This window comes from Doryrhamphus excisus, linkage group LG1, assembly GCF_037039965.1.
Source record: "Doryrhamphus excisus strain RoL-2023G ecotype Guam linkage group LG1, RoL_Dexc_Guam_v1.1, whole genome shotgun sequence".
Classification (NCBI taxonomy): Eukaryota; Metazoa; Chordata; class Actinopteri; order Syngnathiformes; family Syngnathidae; genus Doryrhamphus; species Doryrhamphus excisus.
Window position 1 is genome coordinate 27,433,154 of NC_136357.1, and position 25,273 is coordinate 27,458,426.

Genomic DNA, 25,273 nt, shown 5'->3' on the forward strand with positions numbered 1-25,273 from the left:
CTTTGTCTCCCACAGCGCCTATGAAAATCACATGCACATATGTTGTGGCCTGTTATGCAAATTAGATAATGACATCACCCCCCCCCCCCAATCCCACCCCCATAAAATAGGCCGCCCTGCTGTAGGAAAACGAGCGTTAAGAGTTAAAGTCCTATCAGGAGATCTGATAGATGATGAGTTCTCGCATCGCCATTCATAAACTGTGACACAGGCTCTCGTCTTTTTGGTTCGAATCCGCGCGATTGAAATGTCTCTGAAGTGAGTCTTCGTCTAAATTGACTTTGATCTAAAATCATAATTGCATAATTTGCAGATTAAATTTGATTGGAAAAAAAAAGCAGAATAAAAACAAAAGCCTAGCTCTGATGTATCCCAACCACCCCATGATCATCCAGCCGGGGCTTTTTCTGTGTGGCAAATATTCAATATCCTCCGCTCTTTCAATTCGGGGGGCCTCACAGTGAACAAAGGACCCCCCCCCCCCGCCCCCCCACTTACACACACTTACACTCCCCACCCCGAAGACAGAATTTGCAAAGAAACAAGGCAGTCTTGACATCTAATATCTCCAAATATTCTCTCCACTACTCTCTTTGTATCTATTCTCAGACCACGCCCACAAATCCCGCCCACGTGACATTGAACGCATCTTCATCGATAAGTCTTGAAGTCGATCAATAATGAATATTAAAGACACCCAACACCCTTCATACACCGTATCAATCAGACAACTTTCTTAGCATTAATGACATAATGTAAATATATTAATATCAGGCAATCAGCTACAATTATTACTGTAAGTGTTGACTAATAATTACAAGTAAATGATGAAGTATTCACACCAGGGGGCTCCGAAAAAGTGAACACACGCCCGCCCACCAATATCGGCGACGATCATCGTTAAAACATTCGCAAGCGCAAATGTATTTTTGCCAGGAGGTGATGATGAAATTACACAATATCTGAGCTCATGTTTGGTGCGTTTTTTAAGCCGTAAAAAATGTCCACAAAGTGTAACGTGCAGGAAGTTACTCACCGAAAATAAATTTTAATACGCGCACACACAATATTTACAATGTGAAAATCGTAACTTGTTGTACGAGTTCTGTTGTATTTTTACTTTATTTTATATGTCCTTGAAGTACTCTGCGTACAGTGAGTGACTTCGGAGTAAAATTAAGTATAAATTACGACTTATTCCGTGATTAGCATGATGAACAAATTACAGGCAAAATGACTAAAATCAGGCTGCACGGTGCTCGAGTGGTTGGCGCACAGGCCTCACAGCTAGGAGACCCGAGTTCAATTCCACCCTCTGCCATGTTCTCCCCGTGCACGCGTGGGTTTTCTCCGGGTACTCCGGTTTCCTCCCACATTCCAAAAAACATGCTAGGGTGCTTAATTTGATTAGTCAGGGGCCGAACCGATTACACGATTAATCGTAAAACAAGCGTCAGATTAATCGACTAAGAATATAATTGTTAGTCGTTTCCTCCCACATTCCAAAAAACATGCTAGGTTAATTAGCAACTCAAAATTATCCATAGGTATGAATGTGAGTGTGAATGGTTGTTTGTCTAAATGTGCCCTGTGATTGGCTGGCTCGCCCGAAGACAGCTGGGATAGGCTCCAGCACCCCTCGCGACCCTCGTGAAAATTAATGAATGAATGTTGCAAAACCACTGACTGTTTGACTCATATTAATTTGGTTCGTCTGGGGCTGAACTGATTACACGATTAATCGTAAAACAAGCGTCAGATTAATCGACTAAGAAAATAATTGTTAGTCGTTTCCTCCCACATTCCAAAAAACATGCTAGGTTAATTAGCGACTCAAAGTTATCCATAGGTATGAATGTGAGTGTGAATGGTTGTTTGTTTATATGTGCCCCGTGATTGGCTGGCTCGCCCGAAGACAGCTGGGATAGGCTCCAGCGTTCCCCTGCGACACTCATAAGGATAAGCGGTGGCTGGTAGTAGAGTAACGGTGACTATAGGGGTGTTATTTCATGGCAAGAGGGCTCTGTTAGGGCAGTTAGGGCTGTGTAAGCGGCTTGTTGAATTAATGTTGCCAAAAAAGCCAAAGAAAAAGCAAAACATATACCCCGCCTCTCACCCAAAGACAGCACCCCCCCACGGCACCCTTGTGAGGATATGTAATAGAAAACGAATGAATAATTTTTTTTTACTTGCCCCCCCAGAATGCACCCACGACCCGATTTTAGGTCCCGACCCACCAGTTGAGAACCAACAGATCCAGCCCAAAAGTTTCCAGCACCCAACCCCTAATAATGACATAGGAACCGTCCATTGAGTCAAGTCAACACACAAAAGGGAGTCCTGTTTGTTTTTGTACATGAGGACATTGAACACATCATAATAAACTTCACCGTGTCACGCTGCACGTGGTTCTTGTTCAACTACACACACACACACACACACACACATAAGGTACGTGCACACTGCACACAAAGTTTTACCACATCATATTCGATAACCGAGCTCATATTCGGAGCCATATCCGAAAAAGGGGGTAGGGGGGATGGCAAGTTCAAGGTTAGCGGTCACTCCTCGCACTTATCTCGGCTTCAGCCAGCTTCCGTGAACCGTCCACCACCTCCATCCCACACCCACACAACCATGCCACCACTTACCGATGAAAGCGTTAAGGAGGATCCCCAAAAAGAAGCACGGAACAAGGCGGAAGCGGCGGCTGGTGGGTGCCATTTAAAACGCTCAAATAATCCGGCACTAAAAAAAAAAAAAACAAAAAAAAAACAGGGTGAAGTTAACGGCTCCGGCTCAGGAAAAAAAAAAAAACATCCAGGTTACATGTTCCGATGTCCGGGAACTACGGCGCGACTGAACCCGCTTTCGCCATTTTTAGCCTATCTATCAGGAATCTGTCAGCATCCCGCTTTCCCCCTATCCTCCTTCTTCTCTTCTTCATCCACTCCACTGGAAGCAACCATGCTCTCTCTCTCTTTCTCTCTCTCTCTCACACACACACACAAACACGGAACAAAAGAGTCCAAAAAAAAACAAGTCATTGAACGCAACGCTAACAAACAATTACTATTACTAAGTGTTACATCGCATTACACGTATTGTTATTCATTTACATGAATAACAATCCATACTTTTGTTGTGCGCACACACAATTTAGAGTACTAATAAATAACAAAGAACTTAAAAAAAACAAGGTAGTTAATACATTTTTTTTAATAAGTTGGTCTATTTATGAAATGATGTATAAGAAGATGGTGTTTTGTTTCACGGTTTGGCATACTAAAGTGAACCTGTTCGGATAAACAAGGAACTCCACGAGAACAAAGCAGCGCCTCTTTTTGGCTGTGCTGTAGCACCCTCTAGCGGCTGTTATGTGTAATAGCAGTTACAACTCTTTGTTGTGACAAGCCTGCATTGTATTTATTGTTATTGTACAACTGTAAAAAAAAAAAAAAAAAAAAAACCCTAAATGAAAAAAAAAAAAGAATTTGACCACGCAGAATGAAAAAATGTCGTAATTCACAAAAATACTGCAGGATAAAAAAAAATAAAAATCCCTCTTAAAGACTTAGAACTTAATATTTTACAGTATTACACAGCAAACTGATTTTACATACAAAATGTTGAGGAAGTGAGCACGTGGGTTTCCTAGCATGCCTTGCGGGTTATAAATTTGTATGTATGTTTATTTATAAATGGAGTATTTCCATAATTGGAGCATCGAAATCTCGTTTATGACTTCATAAATATGGATCCTAATATTATTAGAGCCTTTATTAATATTATTAATAATATTATACATGAATAGTACCAATAATTATTAATAATATTAAATTATAATATTAATTAATCATAATAATATTAATATAATATTATAATATTAGTATTAATAATTAGTTAATAATAGCAGATTAATATATTATAATATTATTAACATTATTATTAATAATATCAATATAATATTAATTTGATATTGTTAATTAATAATAATATTATTAAAATTAAAATTAATATAATTATCAATATTATTAGAGCCTATTATTGTAAACTTTACACTCATAGTACCCCAATATGTTAGACATAATACGAGTAAATAAAACATAAATAAGACTTATGTTGCTACGAAACGTGTTCCCTTGAGTGAGTGGCGGACAGGAAGTGACATTCAGAGTTGAGTTTCATCTGTAAGATCATTCCAACCTTGCAAGTCTGGTGCTTGTGTGTCTTAAACAACATTTAGCTATTTTTCTGCTTCATTCATTCGTTAAATTTGTACCGTTTATCCTCACGAGGGTGGCGGGGGGGGGGGGGGGGGGGCTGGAGCCTATCCCAGCTGTCTTCGGGCGAGCCAGCAAATCATCACAGGGCTCATGTAGACAAACAACTGCTTGAAAAAGCGACATTTTTGACACATTTTTGACTAATAATAGACCGTATTCAACCGCAAAACACGATTTATTAGTATATTTATTAGTATATTTCTGGAAAAATCGATTCAAATACCTATCGGCCTACTTATCGGCGATCAGTTAGAGGCGTTTGTAACACTTCATTTATTCCACACATTAAATCATCTCCTCAAATGCACCATTCAAATAGTTGTAGCAAAAAAAAAAAACAACAACAATCTACTATTTGGCCACAGGGGGGCGACAAAACCCTTCACAGCCCACTGCACACATGACATGTATTGCTGCTCTTAAACGTTGATTATGTTCATAAATGCGGCATAAATGTTGCATTTATCGTGAACCAAATAGCAACACAGCAAACAATCTGTCCCATAGGTCAAACATTAAATAGTTTCTTTCCGTTTTAAACAAAGTTGTACGCAATGGAAGCTCATATAATACAACGTATGATGTATTGCATGCTAAAATGGCAAAGGATGGGATTATAATGAGTTTCAAAGGGACGTTTTTGTCCCTGAGGTACTAATTATGTAGTATATATATGGCTGAATGAGATTTGAAAAATATGTTTGTAGTATAAATATTCATCAGACCAAAACAATCAAGCAGACCACAGAGGTCGATGAAATGGCCCCGGGATTGTTTACCGTTTACGAGTATGTTGGAAGTTAGATACATATTGTTATGATTTAGTGAAGTTTGATATATTATTAATACTATCAACTGTCACTTTTTGTTGTTTCTTCGCCCCGATATTGCAATAGTTACTGCAATATTCACGGCATTTTTTTAAATGTTCAATTAACTGTAGTGAATTGTAATGGTAATGGTTTTATTTCATTTGAACACGCATCAAAGTACAATTGAATGCATCATATAATCAGTTCACAGTTCCACATGTCCAAAAAGGAGTAGGAAGAAGCAAAGCTTATTAAATTCTACCCCCTCCATCTGGTACTTTTACAATCAGTAACTGTTACATTTGTTCACTTCCTGCTTTCCTAATATAGTTTAAGTTTTTGGGTTTTTTTTTTTAGTTTATTTTTGTCATTTACCAAAGTATGTGACAAAAAAATAACAAAAAAAATAAAAAACTTAAAAAATGTAACTGTTACATTTGTTCACTTCCTGCTTTCCTAATATAGTTCAAGTTTTGGGTTTTTTTTTTAGTTTATTTTTGTCATTTACCAAAGTATGTGACAAAAAAAAACCTGTAAAAAAACTAAAAAAAATGTAACTGTTACATTTGTTCACTTCCTGCTTTCCTAATATAGTTCAAGTTTGGGTTTTTTTTTAAGTTTATTTTTGTCATTTACCAAAGTATGTGACAAAAAAAACCTGTAAAAAAACTAAAAAAAAAATAACTGTTACATTTGTTCACTTCCTGCTTTCCTAATATAGTTCAAGTTTGGGTTTTTTTTAAGTTTATTTTTGTCATTTACCAAAGTATGTGACAAAAGAAAACCTGTAAAAAAACTAAAAAAAATGTAACTGTTACATTTGTTCACTTCCTGCTTTCCTAATATAGTTTAAGGGGTTTATTATTAGTATTTGTTGATATATATATATATATATATATATATATATATATTTATTCATTTTTTGTCAATTTAATTTATTTATTTGTAATTTGAGTTTTTATTTATTTTTTATGTTATTTTATTTATTTATTCAATTATTTTTTATTTTTTTAGTGTGACCATTTCTAATGATTTCGTCTGTACACACTAACTCCTTATGATTGACAGTTACTATGGTACCCATTATGTCATTGTATGGCCGTATAACCTCGTACTTTGGTATGTGAACAGAACAAAATAACATTTTTTTTTATAAAATTAAGAAAAAAAAATAAAAATAAAAAAAACTTAAATTATATTAGGAAAGCAGGAAGTGAACAAATGTAACAGTTACCGATTGTAAAAGTACCAGATGGAGGGGGTAGGATTTAATAAGCTTTGCTTCTTCCTACTCCTTTTTGGACATGTGGAACTGTGAACTGATTATGTGATGCATTCAATTGCAATCTAATGCATGTTCAAATGAAATTAAACCATTACCATAATATAGTTAGGAAGTTATATTGGACTACTCCATGACGTGCAGCCGTCATCCCAGACCATCACACTACCTCCACCATATTTTACTCTTAAATGCTACGTTACTCAAAACGGGACACATGAAGTTCCAAGGGGCAAAGACTTTTTCACAGAATGTATCAAAAAGTTGCCAAAGGAGGACATTTTGTTTTCCTGAACTGAAGGAAACTGACAGGAAGAGGCAGAGGAGATAAAAAGCTATACGGCTGTCAAGTGATAAGCTTCTGGTGAGGACATGTACCAAGTATTAGTACTATTAGTATTATTATACTAAGCAGCCGTGACCCAAAGAGGGACTACCTCGGTATTTTTGAAGAAAATATTTTACCCGTCTTTTATGTAATATAATAATAAAGTGGGGATGGCAAAAAATGAAAAATGAAGCAGTAAACTTATTGAAGCATTTTTGGCAGTGAAAAGGTTGTTCATGATAATGGTAATGGTTTTATTTCATTTGAACATGCATCAGATTACAATTGAATGCATCACATGATCGGTTTACAGTTCCACACGTCCGAAAGGAGTAGGAAGAAGCAAAGCTTATTAAATACTACCCCTCCATCTGGTACTTTTTACAATCAGTAACTGTTACATTTGTTCACTTCCTTCTTTGCTAAGCATTTTATTTTTGTCATTTACCAAAGTATGTGACAAAAAAAATAACAAAAAACCTGTAAAAAAAAAAACTGTAAAAAAATTTAACTGTTACATTTGTTCACTTCCTGCTTTTCTAATATAGTTTTTTTATTATTATTTATTTATTTATTTTTATATTTGTCAATGTATTTATTAATTTGTTTATTTAATTATTTTTATTGATTTGTAATTTATGTTTTCTTTCTTTATTTTTTACTTTATTTTATTAATTTTATTTATTTATTATTTTTTTTTAGTGTGACCATTTCTTCGCTGACCTTTCTAATGATTTTGTCTGTACACAATAACTCCCTATGATGTGCTATATATATATATATATCACTATATTGACAGTTACTATGGTACCTATGGACAAAAAAAAAAATAAAAATAAAATTAAAATTTAGAATTTTAGAAAATTTTGAAAGATTTAAATATTTTAATATTTATTATTATTATTATTATTATTATGTTTGTTTGTTAAGCTTAGTTTAGCAGTGCTTGCTTGTTTTTTTATGTTGTGACTCCGAAAATATTTTAATATTTGTTTATTATTATTATTATTATATTTGTTTGTTATGTTTGTTGAAGCTAGCGGGTCTAGCTTAGTTTAGCAGCGCTTGCTTGTGTTGTTTTTATGTTGACTCTGAAAATATTTTAATATTTGTTTATTCTTATTATTATTATTATTATATTTGTTTGTTATGTTTGCTAAAGCTAGCAGGTTTAGCTTAGTTTAGCAGCACTTGCTTGTGTTTATTTTTTATAATTTTTTATAAGCGCATTAAACAAAGGATCTCGTGTTCCTGATGGTCGACGTTAAAACAATAGCAAGCAGTGATATAATATAAAATACACCAACAATAACACAGCAAGCAGTTATGTTTGTTGTCAGCTAACTATAGCGATACGGCTAAGTTTAGCTGCTACTGTTAGCTAGCATTGAATGTATCATAACAACAGCATGACTCCCTGACAAGGCAGCTGTGATCTTATTAAGGCTTATTAGGCGATATTTATGCAATTGTACTTGTAACGGTGAAAATATACATTTCTATTACATAAGCTCGCTACTATTTTGAAGCTTTTTATGGTTAATTCGATTACATGCATGTTGTGCCCGGTGAGCGTGTCTTACTTGGCCGACTTCCGGCTTGGTCAGGTCACGTGAACACTCCGTAAGGAGCCCGGATGTCGTAGTTGGCTTAAATAATAAGAAGACGTCTCCGGGAGCCGTATCGTTCACGAACGACCCATCACTTCATTTAGCCGATGAAAACACCCTTTGCCACTCCCCTTTTATATGAGTACCTCCTCTTATCGGGTAGCGTCTGGGAGCCAGAAGGCTTCACTTTCGCTGGGATCCTTCCCAAAATGTGCTAAAAGATGCTTCTGTAATCATTTTTTTTTAAATTGATCCGGATTCGATCAGCATCCTCGGTGAATGGTGAATCTGTTTGTTCACATGGTGGATATACAGTGCCACAGTGCCACCCCCCCTGCCCTCCCCCAGTCACAAGCCTCTCTGACTGAGCACATTGTCGGCCGCAATGAGGAGAATAACGGGCAAGTCGAAGGATGAAACTTTGATCGAGCTGCAGAACACCACCGACTTTCACACCGGAGGTACGTGTCCTTATTAATTTTCCATCTTCAATTATCAGAAAAAAAAATATATGACCAAAGTGCACTCACCACACTACTGCAATATAATATAAAAATTAAAAGTCAATTAAATCAACTATTTAATTATTATTATTATTATTATTATGTGGTTCCGAGGTTCCACTGCCTGAGTTGACATTCTAGTGTTGCATTCAAGTTTGTGCGCTTTTTTTGGCACTGACTGCGTTCAATGACGTCACGTGAAGTAGGAAAGTTTGTGTGTCATTCAAAAACAAGCACACTGCAAAGTGTTTCCGAAACACGTGGTTGATCATTATTAGATAATATTCATATTTAAAAAAAGGAAGATTTTGTGCTGAACTCCATTGGATCCCAATGGGGCACCATAGGTTCTTATAGTAAAAAAAATAATGCGTATAAAAAGTGTATTGGGTAAATGTACAGCTCACAGCGCTCAGATTCTGAGACCACGCCTACTCTGTTGCGATTGGTCAGGGTCGGTTATATTATTTATATGTATTTATATGTTGTAAAACCATTAAAAAGTGTCTTGTGTTAAAATTTGTATCTTTCTGGAACCAATTTACATGATTTTCATATGTGAGGAATCGATTCGGTTCACATCTGTTTTGGTTAGAGTTTGACTGAATGACGCTAACCAAGGTTCCACTGTAATGAATTGATTTTGCAAAGTCAGCTGTGTTAACATCAACAAACAATTGTAAAACATTCTTTACATGATTTCATATGTGAGGAATTGATTCTGTTTACATCTGTTTTGGTTAGAGTTTGACCGAATGACGCTAACCAAGGTTCCACTGTAATGAATTGATTTTGCAAAGTCAGCTGTGTTAACATCAACAAACAATTGTAAAACATTCTTTACATTATTTCATATGTGATGAATTGATTCGGTTTACATCTGTTTCGGTTAGAGTTTGACCGAATGACGCTAACCAAGGTTCCGCTGTAATTATTTGACGAATTGATTTTGCAAAGTCAGCTGTGTTTGTTAACAACAAACAATTGTAAAACATTCTTTACATGATTTCAGACGTGAGGAATTGATTCTGTGTACATCTGTTTCGGTTAGAGTTTGACTGAATGACGCTAACCAAGGTTCCGCTGTAATTATTTGACAAATTGATTTTGCAAAGTCAGCTGTGTTTGTTAACAACAAACAATTGTAAAACATTCTTTACATGATTTCATATGTGAGGAATTGATTCTGTTTACATCTGTTTCGTTTAGAGTTTGACTGAATGACGCTAACCAAGGTTCCGCTGTAATTATTTGACAAATTGATTTTGCAAAGTCAGCTGTGTTTGTTAACAAGAAACAATTGTAAAACATTCTTTACATGATTTCATATGTGAGGAATTGATTCTGTTTACATCTGTTTCGGTTAGAGTTTGACTGAATGACGCTAACCAAGGTTCCACTGTAATTATTTGATGAATTGAGTTTGCAAAGTCAGCTGTGTTTGTTAACATTAACAAACAATTGTAAAATATTCTTTAAAAAAAAAGCTAAAAAAGTGTTTTGTGTTAACATCTTTATCTTTCTGGAACCAATTTACATGATTTCATATGTGAGGAATTGATTCTGTTTACATCTGTTTCGGTTAGAGTTTCACTTAATGACGCTAACCAAGGTTCCACTGCAATTATTTTGCAAAGTTATTATTATTTATTCAAAATTATTTAAATTATTTGTGAAATTTACTGTTTACGCTGTACATTGTTCATATTTGATGTCATTCTCCACACTATTATTATTATACGACAATGGCATTTCCTTGGCAATTTCACTGCTGTGTCCAAACACGCATATGGCTTTGTATGTATTTTACATCCATATTTAATGCAGTCTGGTTTTCTTGAGGGTCAGTCATCAATCAGTCTTTGCTCAACGGCAAGCCGCTTCGTCAGTGAGGTTTGGATCATAGCATCCACAATCCATTAAAGGCATTTCAACCCATCAGGAGATGTGGTTTCACATCAACGTTGCTGTTTTACAATTGTTTGTTGATGTTAACAAACACAGCTGACTTTGCAAAATCAATCCATCAATTAATTACAGTGGAACCTTGGTTAGCGTCATTCGGTCAAACTCTAACCGAAACAGATGTAAACTGAATCAATTGCTTGCATATGAAATCATGTAAATTGGTTCCAGAAAGATAAAAATGTTAAGACAAAACACTTTTTAAGAATGTTTTACAATTGCTTGTTGATGTTAACAAACACAGCTGACTTTGCAAAATCAATTCATCAATTAATTACAGTGGAACCTTGGTTAGCGTCATTCAGTCAAACTCTAACCGAAACGGATGTAAACCGAATCAATTCCTCATGTAAAATTGGTTCCAGAAAGATAAAAATGTTAACACTAACACGTTTTAACTTTTTAAAAAATTATTTACAATTGTTTGTTGTTGTTCATCACAGCTGACTTGACTTTGCAAAATCAATTCATCAATTAAATTACAGTGGAACCTTGGTTAGCGTCATTCAGTCAAACTCTAACCGAAACGGATGTAAACCGAATCAATTCCTCATGTAAAATTGGTTCCAGAAAGATAAAAATGTTAACACAAAACACTTTTTTAATGTTTTTACAACATATAAATTATGAATTAAAGCGATAACTGAACATTTAAGGTTGCTTTAAAGGCAATATTTGTAAATAAATCCATATTTTTGATGTAAAACAACCCCAGAAAAAAGGTAGAAACAAACTTTTTGCAGTATCTGTTCCTATAAAATATCAAACAGTACACAGCTGTTATTGGCTTGTCAGTGGTATGATTATCACACCCCTCTTAGCCATGTAATAATCTCATGGTAGCGTTATTTTTAGTTTGAGCCCATGGTTGAGTTTGCTTCATTTTGTTAGCTACGGATTATCCGGTCGTGGGAAATGAGATGCATTCAAGCCAAAAGCTAAATGTGTTGATTAAAGCGCAATAAACACTCGACTACTAACACAAAACGGTGTTTATTGACGAGTTTTTAATAAAGAGCGAGTCCAGCATACAGTATAGTCTGTTTACCAGACGCCTGTTGTATGTTGATAGATAGGATCTTATCAGAGACGACCTTCAGCCGCATGTGAAAAGGAGAGGCATTGGTCCGTCCTCGCTCCTATTTTCAGGAGGGTCAGCTGTCCAAACATGGATTTATAGCAAAGGTGTCCAAACTGCAGCCTGGGGGCTGTTTGCGTCCCGCTGCTGTTTTATTGGCCCGCGGCATTAGCAAAAAAAATTCAGAAGAGTAACACCAAAAATGGCAAAATCAACATGAATTTTAGAAAATTTGGTGAAAATATTACGAGGAAAAAAGTTTTAATTTTACGAGAAAAACATCGGAATAGTATGAGGAAAAATAATCTAATTTTAGTAGCATAAGGTTGAAATATTTTATTACACTGATGAGACAATATCCACCGCAGGAAGTACGCTGTCAAGTAAAATGTCTACTATAAGCTGCAAGGTGACCGAGTGGTTAGCACGCAGACCTCACAGCTAGGAAACCCAAGTTCAATTCCACACTCGGCCATCTTTTTTTGGAGTTTGCATGTTCATGCGTGGGTTTTCCTCGTGAGGAAAAGCGGCAGAAAATGAATGAATGAATAAATAATTAATGATATAATATAAAATAAAAATAATATTAATAAAACAAAACTAAAAATAACATTAAAATAAAACTAAAAATAAAACAAAAATAAAATAACATTAAAATAAACCAAAACTAAAAATAACAATAAAACAAAACTAAAAATAACATTAAAATAAAACTAAAAATAAAATAACATTAAAATAAAACTAAAAATAAAATAAATTAAAATAAAACAAAAAATAATAAAACAAAACTAAAAATAACATTAAAATAAAATAAAACTAAAAATAACATTAAAATAAAACTAAAAATAACATAATATTAAAATAAAACAAAAATAAAATAACATTAAAATAAACCAAAACTAAAAATAACAATAAAACAAAACTAAAAATAACATTAAAATAAAACTAAAAATAAAATAACATTAAAATAAAACTAAAAATAAAATAACATTAAAATAAAACTAAAAATAAAATAAATTAAAATAAAACAAAAAATAATAAAACAAAACTAAAAATAACATTAAAATAAAATAAAACTAAAAATAACATTAAAATAAAATAAAACTAAAAATAACATTAAAATAAAACTAAAAATAACATAATATTAAAATAAAACAAAAATAAAATAACATTAAAATAAACCAAAACTAAAAATAACAATAAAACAAAACTAAAAATAACATTAAAATAAAACTAAAAATAAAATAACATTAAAATAAAACTAAAAATAAAATAAATTAAAATAAAACAAAAAATAATAAAACAAAACTAAAATTAACATTAAAATAAAACTAAAAATAACATTAAAATAAAACAAAAATAAAATAACATTAAAATAAAACAAAAATAAAATAACATTAAAATAAAACAAAAATAAAATAACATTAAAATAAAACAAAAATAAAATAACATTAAAATAAAACAAAAATAAAATAACATTAAAATAAAACAAAAATAAAATAACATTAAAATAAAACAAAAATAAAATAAAACAAAACAAAACAAAATAACAAAAAACAAAACAAAAAATAACATTAAAATAAAACAAAAAATAACATAACATTAAAATAAAACAAAAAATAGCATTACAATAAAAATAAATAAAATAAAAATAATAAAATAAAATGAAGTTAAATTCAATTATTTAAATGTGTGCAATTTACTGTTTACACTGTACATTGTTGTTCAAATCTGATGTCATCTATTTATTCTCCACGTTATTATTATTATCATTTATCTTATTTTGTCTCTGGTATTATACGGGAGACAGGCAACAATATCTATCTATTTATCCATCCATGATTGAATTCCTGAGATCCTTGATTCAATTTGACTTAACCTCCTGATATATTTGCTTTGACTATGTTTTGGATTTATGTTTAAATGTCATAAATGTTATTATCTTAAGTGAAAAGGACATTTTTGTTTGTAATATATGCAGCCAATATAATCAATGGACCTTTGCCTCATTGAGAAATGTCTTTGTGGAGTTTTAATGTATTGGAAGAGCCCCCCCCCCATGGAGTCATGGATCGGTAAAAGGCAGCCTTTAATCATAACGTATTATTAAGTGTTATGAATTGTCTGCCCTTTTTTTGATGTTTTAGCATCTTTACTTCCTTCAAAGCTGATCTCGCTCTCCTATCTGCTGCCAGATGAAGTCATCTCCCAGCCGGAGTAGAAACCGAGCCAAAGAGTTGCTATGGAAACTGACCCTGTAATTGTATTACCCCCTGCGATGGAGGCATGATACTAAATAACCCATATAGCCAGCCGTCTCTTTCTTCTATTGTTTAGCGTCATAATCAAAATATTGATGATCTGGTCACAATTGAAAACCATTGTTGATGTATGTAAAACACTTTACAATAAAAATATACAGTATGCTAGCTAGTATAAAAATACTAAAATTAAGTATTTTTAAGCAATAACGGGCTGGTTATCCGGCGCCGTCATTTCTATGACAAACTCAAACATCGGTTTAGCCGTCAGCTCGTTTTTCCTGGCAAACTTTTCAAAAAGCTGCAGCGATAGGGACAAGCCCCGGGTGTCGGGTATCAATATCAGACCCCTAATAATAACAACATGATAATCATAATAATAATAATAATTATGATAATGATAACAGGGCTGCACGGTGGTCGAGTGGTTAGCGCGCAGATCTCACAGCGAGGAGTTCAATCCCACCCTCGGGTACTCCGGTTTCCTCCCACATTCCAAAAACATGCTAGGTTAATTAGCGACTCCAAATTGTCCGTAGGTATGAATGTGAGTGTGAATGGTTGTTTGTCTATATGTGCCCTGTGATTGGCTGGCTTGCCCGAAACACAGCTGGGATAGGCTCCAGCAACCACCCACCCCCCCGGGATAGGCTCCTTGTGAAAATGAATGAATGAATGTTGCAAAACCACTGACTGTTTGACTCATATTAATTTGGTTCATCTGGGGGCCGAACCGATTACTCGATTAATCGTAAAACAAGCGTCAGATTAATCGACCAAGAATATAAATTGTTAGTCATTTCCTCCCACATTCCAAAAACATGCTAGGTTAATTAGCGACTCCAAATTGTCCGTAGGTATGAATGAGAGTGTGAATGGTTGTTTGTCTATATGTGCCCTGTGATTGGCTGGCTCGCCCGAAGACAGCTGGGATAGGCTCCAGCACCCCCACGACCCTCTTGAAAATGAATTAATTAATGTTGCAAAACCACTGACTGTTTGGCTCATAATTTGGTTCGTCTGGGGGCTGAACCGATTACTCGATTAATCGTAAAACAAGCGTCAGATTAATCGACTAAGAACATAATTGTTAGTCGTTTCCTCCCACATTCCAAAAACATGCTAGGTTAATTAGCGACTCCAAATTGTTCGTAGGTATGAATGTGAGTGTGAATGGTTGTTTGTCTATATGTGCCCTGTGATTGGCTGGCTCGCCCAAAGACAGCTGGGATAGGCTCCAGCAACCCCACGACCCTCGTGAAAATGAATGAATTAATGTTGCAAAACCACTGACTGTTTGGCTCATAATTTGGTTCGTCTGGGGGCCGAACCGATTACTTGATTAATCGTAAAACAAGCGTCAGATTAATCGACTAAGTTTCCTCCCACATTCCAAAAACATGCTAGGTTAATTAGCGACTCCAAATTGTCCGTAGGTATGAATGAGAGTGTGAATGGTTGTTTGTCTATATGTGCCCTGTGATTGGCTGGCTCGCCCGAAGACAGCTGGGATAGGCTCCAGCACCTCCGGGACCTTCATGAGGATAAGCGGTAGAAAATGAATGAATTAATGAATAACAGGGCTGCACGGTGGTCGAGTGGTTAGCGCGTTCAATCCCACCCTCGGGTACTCCGGTTTCCTCCCACATTCCAAAAACATGCTAGGTTAATTAGCGACTCCAAATTGTCCATAGGTATGAATGTGAGTGTGAATGGTTGTTTGCCTATATGTGCCCTGTGATTGGCTCTCTCGCCCAAAGACAACTGGGATAGGCTCCCCGCGGTAGAAAATGAATGAATTATGATAACACAAGCTACTGTTGCGCTAAAACTCAACTCACTTCCTGTCCTCCACATATCCGGAACACATTTATTGCAACACAGTCTTGTTTTCGGGTACTTAAATGGCTTCTTTTGTATGATTATGTCTACTATATTGGGTAATAGGAGCATAAATGTGACTATAGGGGTGTTATTTCATGTGAAGGGGGCTCTAATAATGTTACACACATATTTAAACAGGTTTTCTATTCTTATTTCTATTCCATTTATACATCCTACTTCACAGAAATTCACTTATCACAGTCGGGTCTGGCACCAGTTAACTGCGATAAACAAGGCACTGCACCTCGTCTCGACCTCTGACTTAAGAGGAAGTGAGGTCTGTACCCAGCATCAATATTACTTCCTCAATTTGATGTCACAATGCCAAGCTGAGGTTACTCAAGTGTGAGAAAACATAACTCATAACTCTAAAAATGAAATGCTTCCCAAGTGATCGGAGCAAAAAAAAAAGCTGCTATTGGTGCTCATGTTGTGAAGTTGCACACACCCACACGAATTGTTTGAGTCATAGCAAAATATGAGTCTTTGTTGTTGCAGATTTTATGAATATTAATAAAGGTGGAGGTGCGATTGAGCTCTGCGTGCTAACCACTCCACCACCGTGGAGCACTGTTATTCATTCATTCATTCATTCACTTTCTACTGTTTATCCTCACAAGGGGTGCTGGAGCCTATCCCAGCTGTCTTCAGGCGAGCCAGCCAATCATACGGCACATATAGACAAACAACCATTCACACTCACATTCATACCTATGGACAATTTGGAGTCGCTAATTAACCTAGCATGTTTTTGTAATGTGGGAGGAAACGACTAAAAATTATATTCTTAGTTGATTAATCTGATGCTTGTTTTACGATTAATCGAGTAATCGGCTCGGCCCCAGACGAACCAAATTAATAAGAGTCAAACAGTCAGTGGTTTAGCGACATTAATTAACTAATTTTCACCAGGGTTGTGGGCGTGCTGGAGCCTATCCCAGCTGTCTTCGGGCAAGCCAGCCAATCACAGGCCACATAGACAAACAACCATTCACACTCACATTCATACCTATGGACAATTTGGAGTCGCTAATTAACCTAGCATGTTTTTGGAATGTGGGAGGAAACGACTAAAAATTATATTCTTAGTTGATTAATCTGATGCTTGTTTTACGATTAATCGAGTAATCGGCTCGGCCCCAGACGAACCAAATTAATATGAGTCAAACTGTCAGTGGTTTAGCGACATTAATTAACTAATTTTCACCAGGGTTGTGGGCGTGCTGGAGCCTATCCCAGCTGTCTTCGGGCGAGCCAGCCAATCACAGGGCACATATAGACAAACAACCATTCACACTCACATTCATACCTATGGACAATTTGGAGTCGCTAATTAACCTAGCATGTTTTTGGAATGTGGGAGGAAACGACTAAAAATTATATTCTTAGTCGATTAATCTATCTTACGATTAATCAAGGAATCGGTTTGGCCCCAGACGAACCAAATTAATATGAGTCAAACAGTCAGTGGTTTTGCAACATTAATTAACTCATTTTCACAAGGGTCGTGGGGGTGCTGGAGCCTATCCCAGCTGTCTTCAGGCGAGCCAGCCAATCACAGGGCACATATAGACAAACAACCATTCACACTCACATTCATACCTATGGACAATTTGGAGTCGCTAATTAACCTAGCATGTTTTTGGAATGTGGGAGGAAACGACTAACAATTATATTCTTAATCGATTAATCTAACACTTGTTTCACGATTAATCGAGTAATCGAGTAATCTTTACGGTTACTGTTACGGTTCTGATGCAGTTGCTGGAGTATATGGGATCTTTTCATTTGTTCAACAGTATTTAAAAACAGGCTTGTTTATTTCTTATGGACTATAATAATAATAATAATAATAATAATAATAATAGCAGTTGCTAACGTTGATATTTGCTCTTTAAAGATGGCCTCGCCGTGCTGACTGCGTTCAGGACCAACCTGCACACAGGTACGGGCAGATGAGAGGCTTAATGTGACGCCTGTCTGTCCGTCCTTTTCATCACTTTTCTTCAATTCTCTCATTTCATCTACTTTGTCTCCCATGATGCAGTGCTTCTCAATTATTTTCTCTTATTCCCCCCCCCTCATGGGGGGGGACTTGAAACTGAAACCAAAAAAAATGCACACAAAAATGTTGAGTACTATAAATGTGTACATGTTGGTAGGTCTGCATTAAAATTAAATGCTATTTGAGAAGCACTGCCATAGCGCCGAGCTCCGCTGCGCTCGATCGATCGATAACCATAACGCCGCTTTCTGCTTGGCTGTTAATTCTCCACTGGTATGTGCGCTAATCACACCCGAGAGGGTCTTTTGCCCGTTTGCTGTTTCAGCCTCCATGTCGCCGCCCACACGGCGTGGCGTGCTGTGTTCATGGCCCAAATGTCTCATATGCACTGATGCATGTATTATACGTATTGTAGTCATGCATGCTTACACAAAATGAGGTATTTTTCCAAGGAAGGTGTAGTACTCAGTCCTGTGAATCAGATGAGATTTCTCATTCAAAAAAAAAAAAAAAAAAAAAAAAGGTGAAGTCGGCTGCACGGTGGTCGGGTGGTTAGCCCGCAGACCTCACAGCTAGAAGACCGGAGTTCAATCCCACCCTCGGCCATCTCATGTGCATGCGTAGGTTTTCTCCGGGTACTCCGGTTTCCTCCCACATTCCAAAAAAAAAAACATGCTAGGTTAATTAGCGACTCCAAATTGTCCATAGGTATGAATGTGAGTGTGAATGGTTGTTTGTCTATATGTACCCTGTGATTGGCTGGCTCGCCTGAAGACCCCCCCCTCATGAGGATAAGCAGTAGAAAATGAATGAATGCATTGGGGATAAACAGCAAAGTAACAATACAATAACAGACACATACAACACAACACAACACTGATGGCTCTAATACACCACAAGGAAGCAGAACACAATTCCCATTCGAGTTAATGAAACAGGCACTCCGGTTACTCCGGTTTCCTCCCACATTCCAAAAACATGCTAGGTTAATTAGCGACTCCAAATTGTCCATAGGTATGAATGTGAGTGTGAATGGTTGTTTGTCTATATGTGCCCTGTGATTGGCTGGCTCGCCCGAAGACAGCTGGGATAGGCTCCAGCACCCATCCCCCGGGATAGGCTCCTTGTGAAAATGAATTAATGACTGTTGCAAAACCACTGACTGTTTGACTCATATTAATTTGGTTTGTCTAGGGGCCGAACAGATTACTCGATTAATCGTAAAACAAGCGTCAGATTAATCGACTAAGAATATAATTGTTTCCTCCCACATTCCCACGGCCATGCGTGGGTTTTCTCCGGTTACTCCGGTTTCCTCCCACATTCCCCCAAAAAACATGCTAGGTTAATTAGCGACTCCAAATTGTCCATAGGTATGAATGAGAGTGTGAATGGTTGTTTGTCTATATGTGCCCTGTGATTGGCTGGCTCACCTGAATGAATGCATTGGGGATAAACAGCAAAGTAACAATACAATAACAGACACATACAACACTGATGGCTCTAATACACCACAAGGAAGCAGAACACAATTCCCATTCGAGTTAATGAAACAGGCACTCCGGTTACTCCGGTTTCCTCCCACATTCCAAAAACATGCTAGGTTAATTGGCGACTCCAAATTGTCCACAGGTACAGCGAAGCAGCACGAGGAACGCGATCGCTCCACAAATTCCAATATGTGGTACAGACAAGTCGCCCTCTTTTGTTCTTTATTCAATCATTTTTTTTTTTAGTTCTATTCAATAATTGGGTATTCTTACTCGGCTACACTCAAGAGTGTGTCTGGCCTACAGCCACGCCCATAAGGAAGTCCGCCCCTCTGTGACATCACAAAGGACCAGTTTTGCAACGCCCTCTGAAACCCGAGCTTTTTGAGCCATAAGCTTTGGCATGGTTTAACACGACAATACAACATTCTAACAATATTTATAGGTCAGAAAAATGGAAAAAAGCATAATAGGTCCCTATTGTTATTGAAACATAGCGTCCACCCCTAAGCTCCTTACGAGGTCTAAGCACCTCAGGCACGCCCATAAATATAAATGTCCAGCTATAGTATTCTTAAGGGCTGGAGACAGATGATATAATATATCACGTAAGGAAGACAAACAGGCCAATATAGCACAGGCGTGGCCATGAGGAAACGCATTCTGTCTTCCAAGCACGTTACCTGAATCAAACCATTAAAGTTTCATTGATGCGGGGGGGGTGGGGGGGGGGGCAGGAAATGCAATAACTCACGGCTTTGTGTTGCTGCCTTTGTGCAAAAGGACTAAATCGTCAATGAGAGTTTTGTAAGCATTGGGTTTGCATACAAAATAGAAATTAACACTAAAGGTGAGAAATAGTAACATTTAATACAGGATTATGAACATTTGCATTTCAAAACATGGGAAATTAAGCAGGGTCGTGGTTCTCAACTGGTGGGTCTGGACCCAAAAGTGGGTTTATGAAGCAGTTTTCATAAAACGATACCCACAATTGGTTTTACGAGATGAGATTTTATCGTTAAGAAAAGTACAATGAAAAAATATATATGACTGGAGCCTATCCCAGCTGTTTTCGGGCGAGCCAGCCAATCACAGGGCACATATAGACAAACAACCATTCACACTCACATTCATACCTATGGACAATTTGGAGTCGCTAATTAACCTAGCATGTTTTTTTTTTTTGGAATGTGGGAGGAAACCGGAGTACCCGGAGTGCCTATTTCATTAACTCGAATGGGAATTGTGTTCTGCTTCCTTGTGGTGTATTAGAGCCATCAGTGTTGTATTGTTACTTTGCAGTTTATCCCTAAAGCATTCATTCATTCATTCATTTTCTACTGCTTAACCTCACAAGGGTCGTGGGGGGTGCTGGAGCCTATCCCAGCTGTCTTTGGGCGAGCCAGCCAATCACAGGGCACATATAGACAAACAACCATTCACACTCACATTCATACCTGTGGACAATTTGGAGTCGCTAATTAACCTAGCATGTTTTTGGAATGTGGGAGGAAACCGGAGTACCCGGAGAAAACCCACGCATGCACGGTGGAGAACATGCAAACTCCACACAGAGATGGCTGAGGGTGGAATTGAACTCGGGTCGCCTAGCTGTGAGGCCTGTGTACAAACCACTTGACATTCCTAATTAATTCATTCATTCATTTTCTACCGCTTATCTTCATGACGGTCGTGGTGGGTGCTGGAGCCTATCCCAGCTGTTTTCGGGCGAGCCAGCCAATCACAGGGCACATATAGACAAACAACCATTCACACTCACATTCATACCTATGGACAATTTGGAGTCGCTAATTAACCTAGCATGTTTTTTTTTTTTGGAATGTGGGAGGAAACCGGAGTACCCGGAGTGCCTATTTCATTAACTCAAATGGGAATTGTGTTCTGCTTCCTTGTGGTGTATTAGAGCCATCAGTGTTGTATTGTATTGTTACTTTGCAGTTTATCCCTAAAGCATTAATGGCCGAGGGTGGAATTGAACTCGGGTCTCCTAGCTGTGAAGCCTGCGTGCTAACCACTTAGTACCATCACTCAGCATTCAGGTGTATTTCTTGCATTGGTTTAAGTCTTGTTTAGGCTGCCTTTGGGAGCACTTTCCTCATTTATTTGTCTAAGGGCAAGTAGCCTTTGCTTCTGTTTGCTCAACCCAGATATAACCGGCTGCGGATAAGGTCAAGTGGGCCCAAAAAAAGGATAGAAAAAAAAAAACACCACAGGCAGAAATAAAAGGGTGCAGAGTTAATACTAATATTTTAATGTTTCATGTATTCATTATTCCTTAGAGACGTAGAAAGGAAATTGATATTGAATGCGTCACATTGGAAAAAAAATATAAAATATAATTTAACATGAAAAGTCATTTTCAAAGAATTAGTGGAAAAGTCAGCAGAAATTTTGACAAGAATAAAATTAAAATATTAATAGAAAAAATTAGCAATTTAACCTCATTTTAAGAGCATAAAATGTAAATATTAAAGAATATTATGAAGTGGTAATATTATGAAAAGAAACAAATTTTTTTGGGGAAAATTAGGTTGCAGAAAAAGTTATGTCACAAGAATAAAGTCAAAATATTATGGCTATAATTGCAAGAAAAAAATTTATTTATTTATTATTTATTTATTTATTTAATATTGAGAAAAGTAGTATTCTAAAGAGGAACAAAGTTTAAATATTATGAGGAAAAATAATGTCATTTTATTAGCATATTGTTGAAATGAAATATTTTATATTTTTGTAATTTTTTTAATATATCATTTTCCTCGTAATATTACGACTTACGTCTCTCATTCCATTCCAACTTTTGTTTTAATATTTTTCTTGGTTAATAATAATTATAATATATAACATACTACATAATATATACTAATAATAATTTAGCAAATATTACAATTTTATTTGATTTTTTTGTTTGTTTCTCGTAATATTGCGGCATAAAGTTTTTCATATTTAATGTAAAATAAAATTAAATTATATCAATTTAATATAACGCTTTTTTAATACAACTTTATGCTACAAAAATGTTATTTTTTCCTCATAATTTTACAAAATTATTGCAAAAATTTAGATTTTTTTTCTCATTAAATTACAATTTATGTCTTTTAATATTTAGACATTATTTTTGTAAAATTACTGCTAGCTTACACTTTATGCCCTTTAATATTTAGACATTATTTTTGTAAAATTACTGTTAGCTTACACTTTATGCCTTTTAATATTTAGACATTATTTTTGTAAAATTACTGTTAGCTTACACTTTATGCCTTTTAATATTTAGACATTATTTTTGTAAAATTACTGCCGATTTTCCCATTGGTGGTGTTGTTTTTTGTTAAAAATTGTATTTTCAGAATAAGTCGCAGGCCCAATAAACAAACAGTCGCGGGCCGCCAGTGTCCCCGGGTTGCACCTTGAACACCCCCCTAATTAGTTTCAGCTAACGGATTCTACAAAATATCACACACTGATTCCAAAAATGTAGCACGATTATTTTAGCGCAAATCCCATTTCGCTTCATCCTCTACAAAGACTTCTTAAAAGTCCATCATAATCTGATTAAAGTGTTTACATGCGTTCTAATGATCTGGTTTCAAATGAATACAATTTTTTTTAAGTGCATGGGATTCTACTGATATGACATTCCCGTTCCCAAGTCTGAGATCTTTGTGTTCGGACACATAGGCAAGGGGAATGCCTTTTTTGTGTGTGCGTCCTTCACGTGGGATTTTCTGGCTCTGCAGAGACGCATAAAGCTCAGCCCCTCCCCCCCCTTCGCCGTCGCCGTCTTCATGCACGTTCCAACCTTCCCCCACAGGAATTTCCATGTTCCCACCATTCAGGAATTAAAGAGAGAGAGCGGCAGAGCGTGTATGTGGGGGGGTGTGGGGGGGGGGGACTCATTTAATTTCTCCCACATCTTCTAATTAATGATTATCCTGAGGACCAAACTGTCCAGACCTTTTTAGGTTGTCTTAAAGTCACAGGCAGCCATGTTAACCAGGTGATTACTCTTAAAGGGGAAGCCCAGCAGAAAGGCAGTCAGTCAGCACCAGCTCTCTACAAAAGTTGTATGCATGCAAGCATGTATTCCTTATGGAATTATTACAGTAGTCAAAAACACAATCCATTCCAGGATACTTAATGGTAATGGTATTATTTCATTTGAACATGCATCAGATTACAATTGAATGCATCACATAATCAGTTCCCAGTTCCACATGTCCAAAAAGGAGTAGGAAGAAGCAAAGCTTATTAAAATCCTACCCCTCCATCTGGTACTTTTACAATCAGTAACTGTTACATTTGTTCACTTCCTGCTTTCCTAATGTATTTTAAGTTTTTTTTTATTTATTTTATAATTTTTTTAAATTTTTAGTCACATACCAAAGTACGAGGTGATATGACCATACAATGACATAATGGGTACCATAGTAACTGTCAATCATAAGGAGTTAGTGTGTACAGACGAAATCGTTAGAAAGGCCAGAAAAGAAATGGTCACACTAAAAAAAAAAAAAATTGTTGAAAAAAATTAATAAAATAACATCAAAAAAATAAATAAAATAATCAAATAAATAAAATAATTAAACTGACAAAAAATAAATAAATATAAAAAATAATATATATATATAAATAATAATGAACTAAAAAAAATACCTTAAACTATATTAGGAAAGCAGGAAGTGAACAAATGTAACAGTTACATTTTTTTGTTATTTTTTTGTCACATACTTTGGTAAATGACAAAAATAAACTAAAGAAAAAAAAAAATATATATATATATATATAAATACACACATATACATATATACATATAGCACATCATAAGGAGTTAGTGTGTACAGACAAAATCATTAGGTCAGCGAAAAAATAAAAATAAAAATAAAATATATATATATAAAATATGAGATATCGCTGTATTGTTTTGCTTTTCTTGCATCAAAATTGCACATACATGTGTCCTGGCCAATTATGCAAATTGTGGCAAACACTGCAATGTTTTATGTATTTTTTGACAAATACTGAATTACTTTAATTTAACTTGTAATTAAATAATATTTTAATTATTTTTATTTTATTTTATTTTATTATTTTAATATATTTTTAATATATTTTTTTATTCATTAAATAAATTTAATTTATTACTTAATTTTTTTTTAAGTTACTGAATCATTGCATTTGTGAGTTTTCTGGGCTTAAAAAAAATACTTTAAGAATACTACCAACAAGGATTACCATAATAGCATCAATGAGGGCAATTTTATTAGTATTGTCATGTCACTCCACTCTGGGGGGGAATGGTCCTTGACCCTTTAGTCCACTATCCACAGACCCAAAAGGAAACACAGTCCTACCTGTTCACTGCCATTGCTGAAGTCTTCCTTTGCTTGGTGCCGAACCAAAGCCGTCTTTAAAACATTCTAAGAGTAAACATTCCACATATAAACATTCCAAACAATTCCAATTTCCAATTCAAGATGGCCGTAGTTACACTTACACTTAGGTTTGATTTCTAAAAAAAAAAAAAGGGGTTGTGAGCCGCTTGTTGATGAGCCACATTAGGAGCCGCTGATTGCCTGCACCTGCTGGCCCTTTAAGGGTTTGCTTGCAGCAACGACAGCGAATCAGGAGGGGGACCTCATGTCAGCTGACCAAGTCATATGACTGCTCCTCATTAGTGTCGTATCATGACATGGCACATATAGACAAACAAACAACGTGCAAACTCCACACAGAGATGGCCGA

The 25,273-nt window shown here is 35.8% G+C and overlaps 2 protein-coding genes across 4 annotated transcripts in view; one reads left to right on the forward strand and one right to left on the reverse strand.

The window, feature by feature from the left end:
* Positions 1-8,414, reverse strand: part of igdcc3 (immunoglobulin superfamily, DCC subclass, member 3) — a 96,134-nt gene extending 87,720 nt beyond the window's left edge. Inside the window, exon 1 of one of the 2 annotated variants that reach the window (XM_058077249.2) lies at positions 8,295-8,414. Coding sequence is in view for 1 of the 2 variants with exons in the window: in XM_078793033.1 (XP_078649159.1) it covers positions 2,655-2,727 (73 nt within the window). In the remaining variant the exon portion in view is untranslated. Of the gene's footprint in view, positions 1-2,654; positions 3,083-8,294 lie in introns of those variants that run through there. The other variant, XM_078793033.1, reaches the window with a different exon arrangement.
* Positions 8,415-8,473: 59 nt separating this feature from the next.
* ano5b (anoctamin 5b) overlaps positions 8,474-25,273 on the forward strand; it is a 37,685-nt gene continuing 20,885 nt past the window's right edge. Inside the window, exons 1-2 of one of the 2 annotated variants that reach the window (XM_058077245.2) lie at positions 8,474-8,782; positions 17,913-17,957. In XM_058077245.2, the coding sequence (XP_057933228.2) occupies positions 8,707-8,782; positions 17,913-17,957 (121 nt within the window). In that variant the 5' untranslated portion in view covers positions 8,474-8,706. The remainder of the gene's footprint in view (positions 8,783-17,912; positions 17,958-25,273) is intronic. The other variant, XM_058077246.2, reaches the window with a different exon arrangement.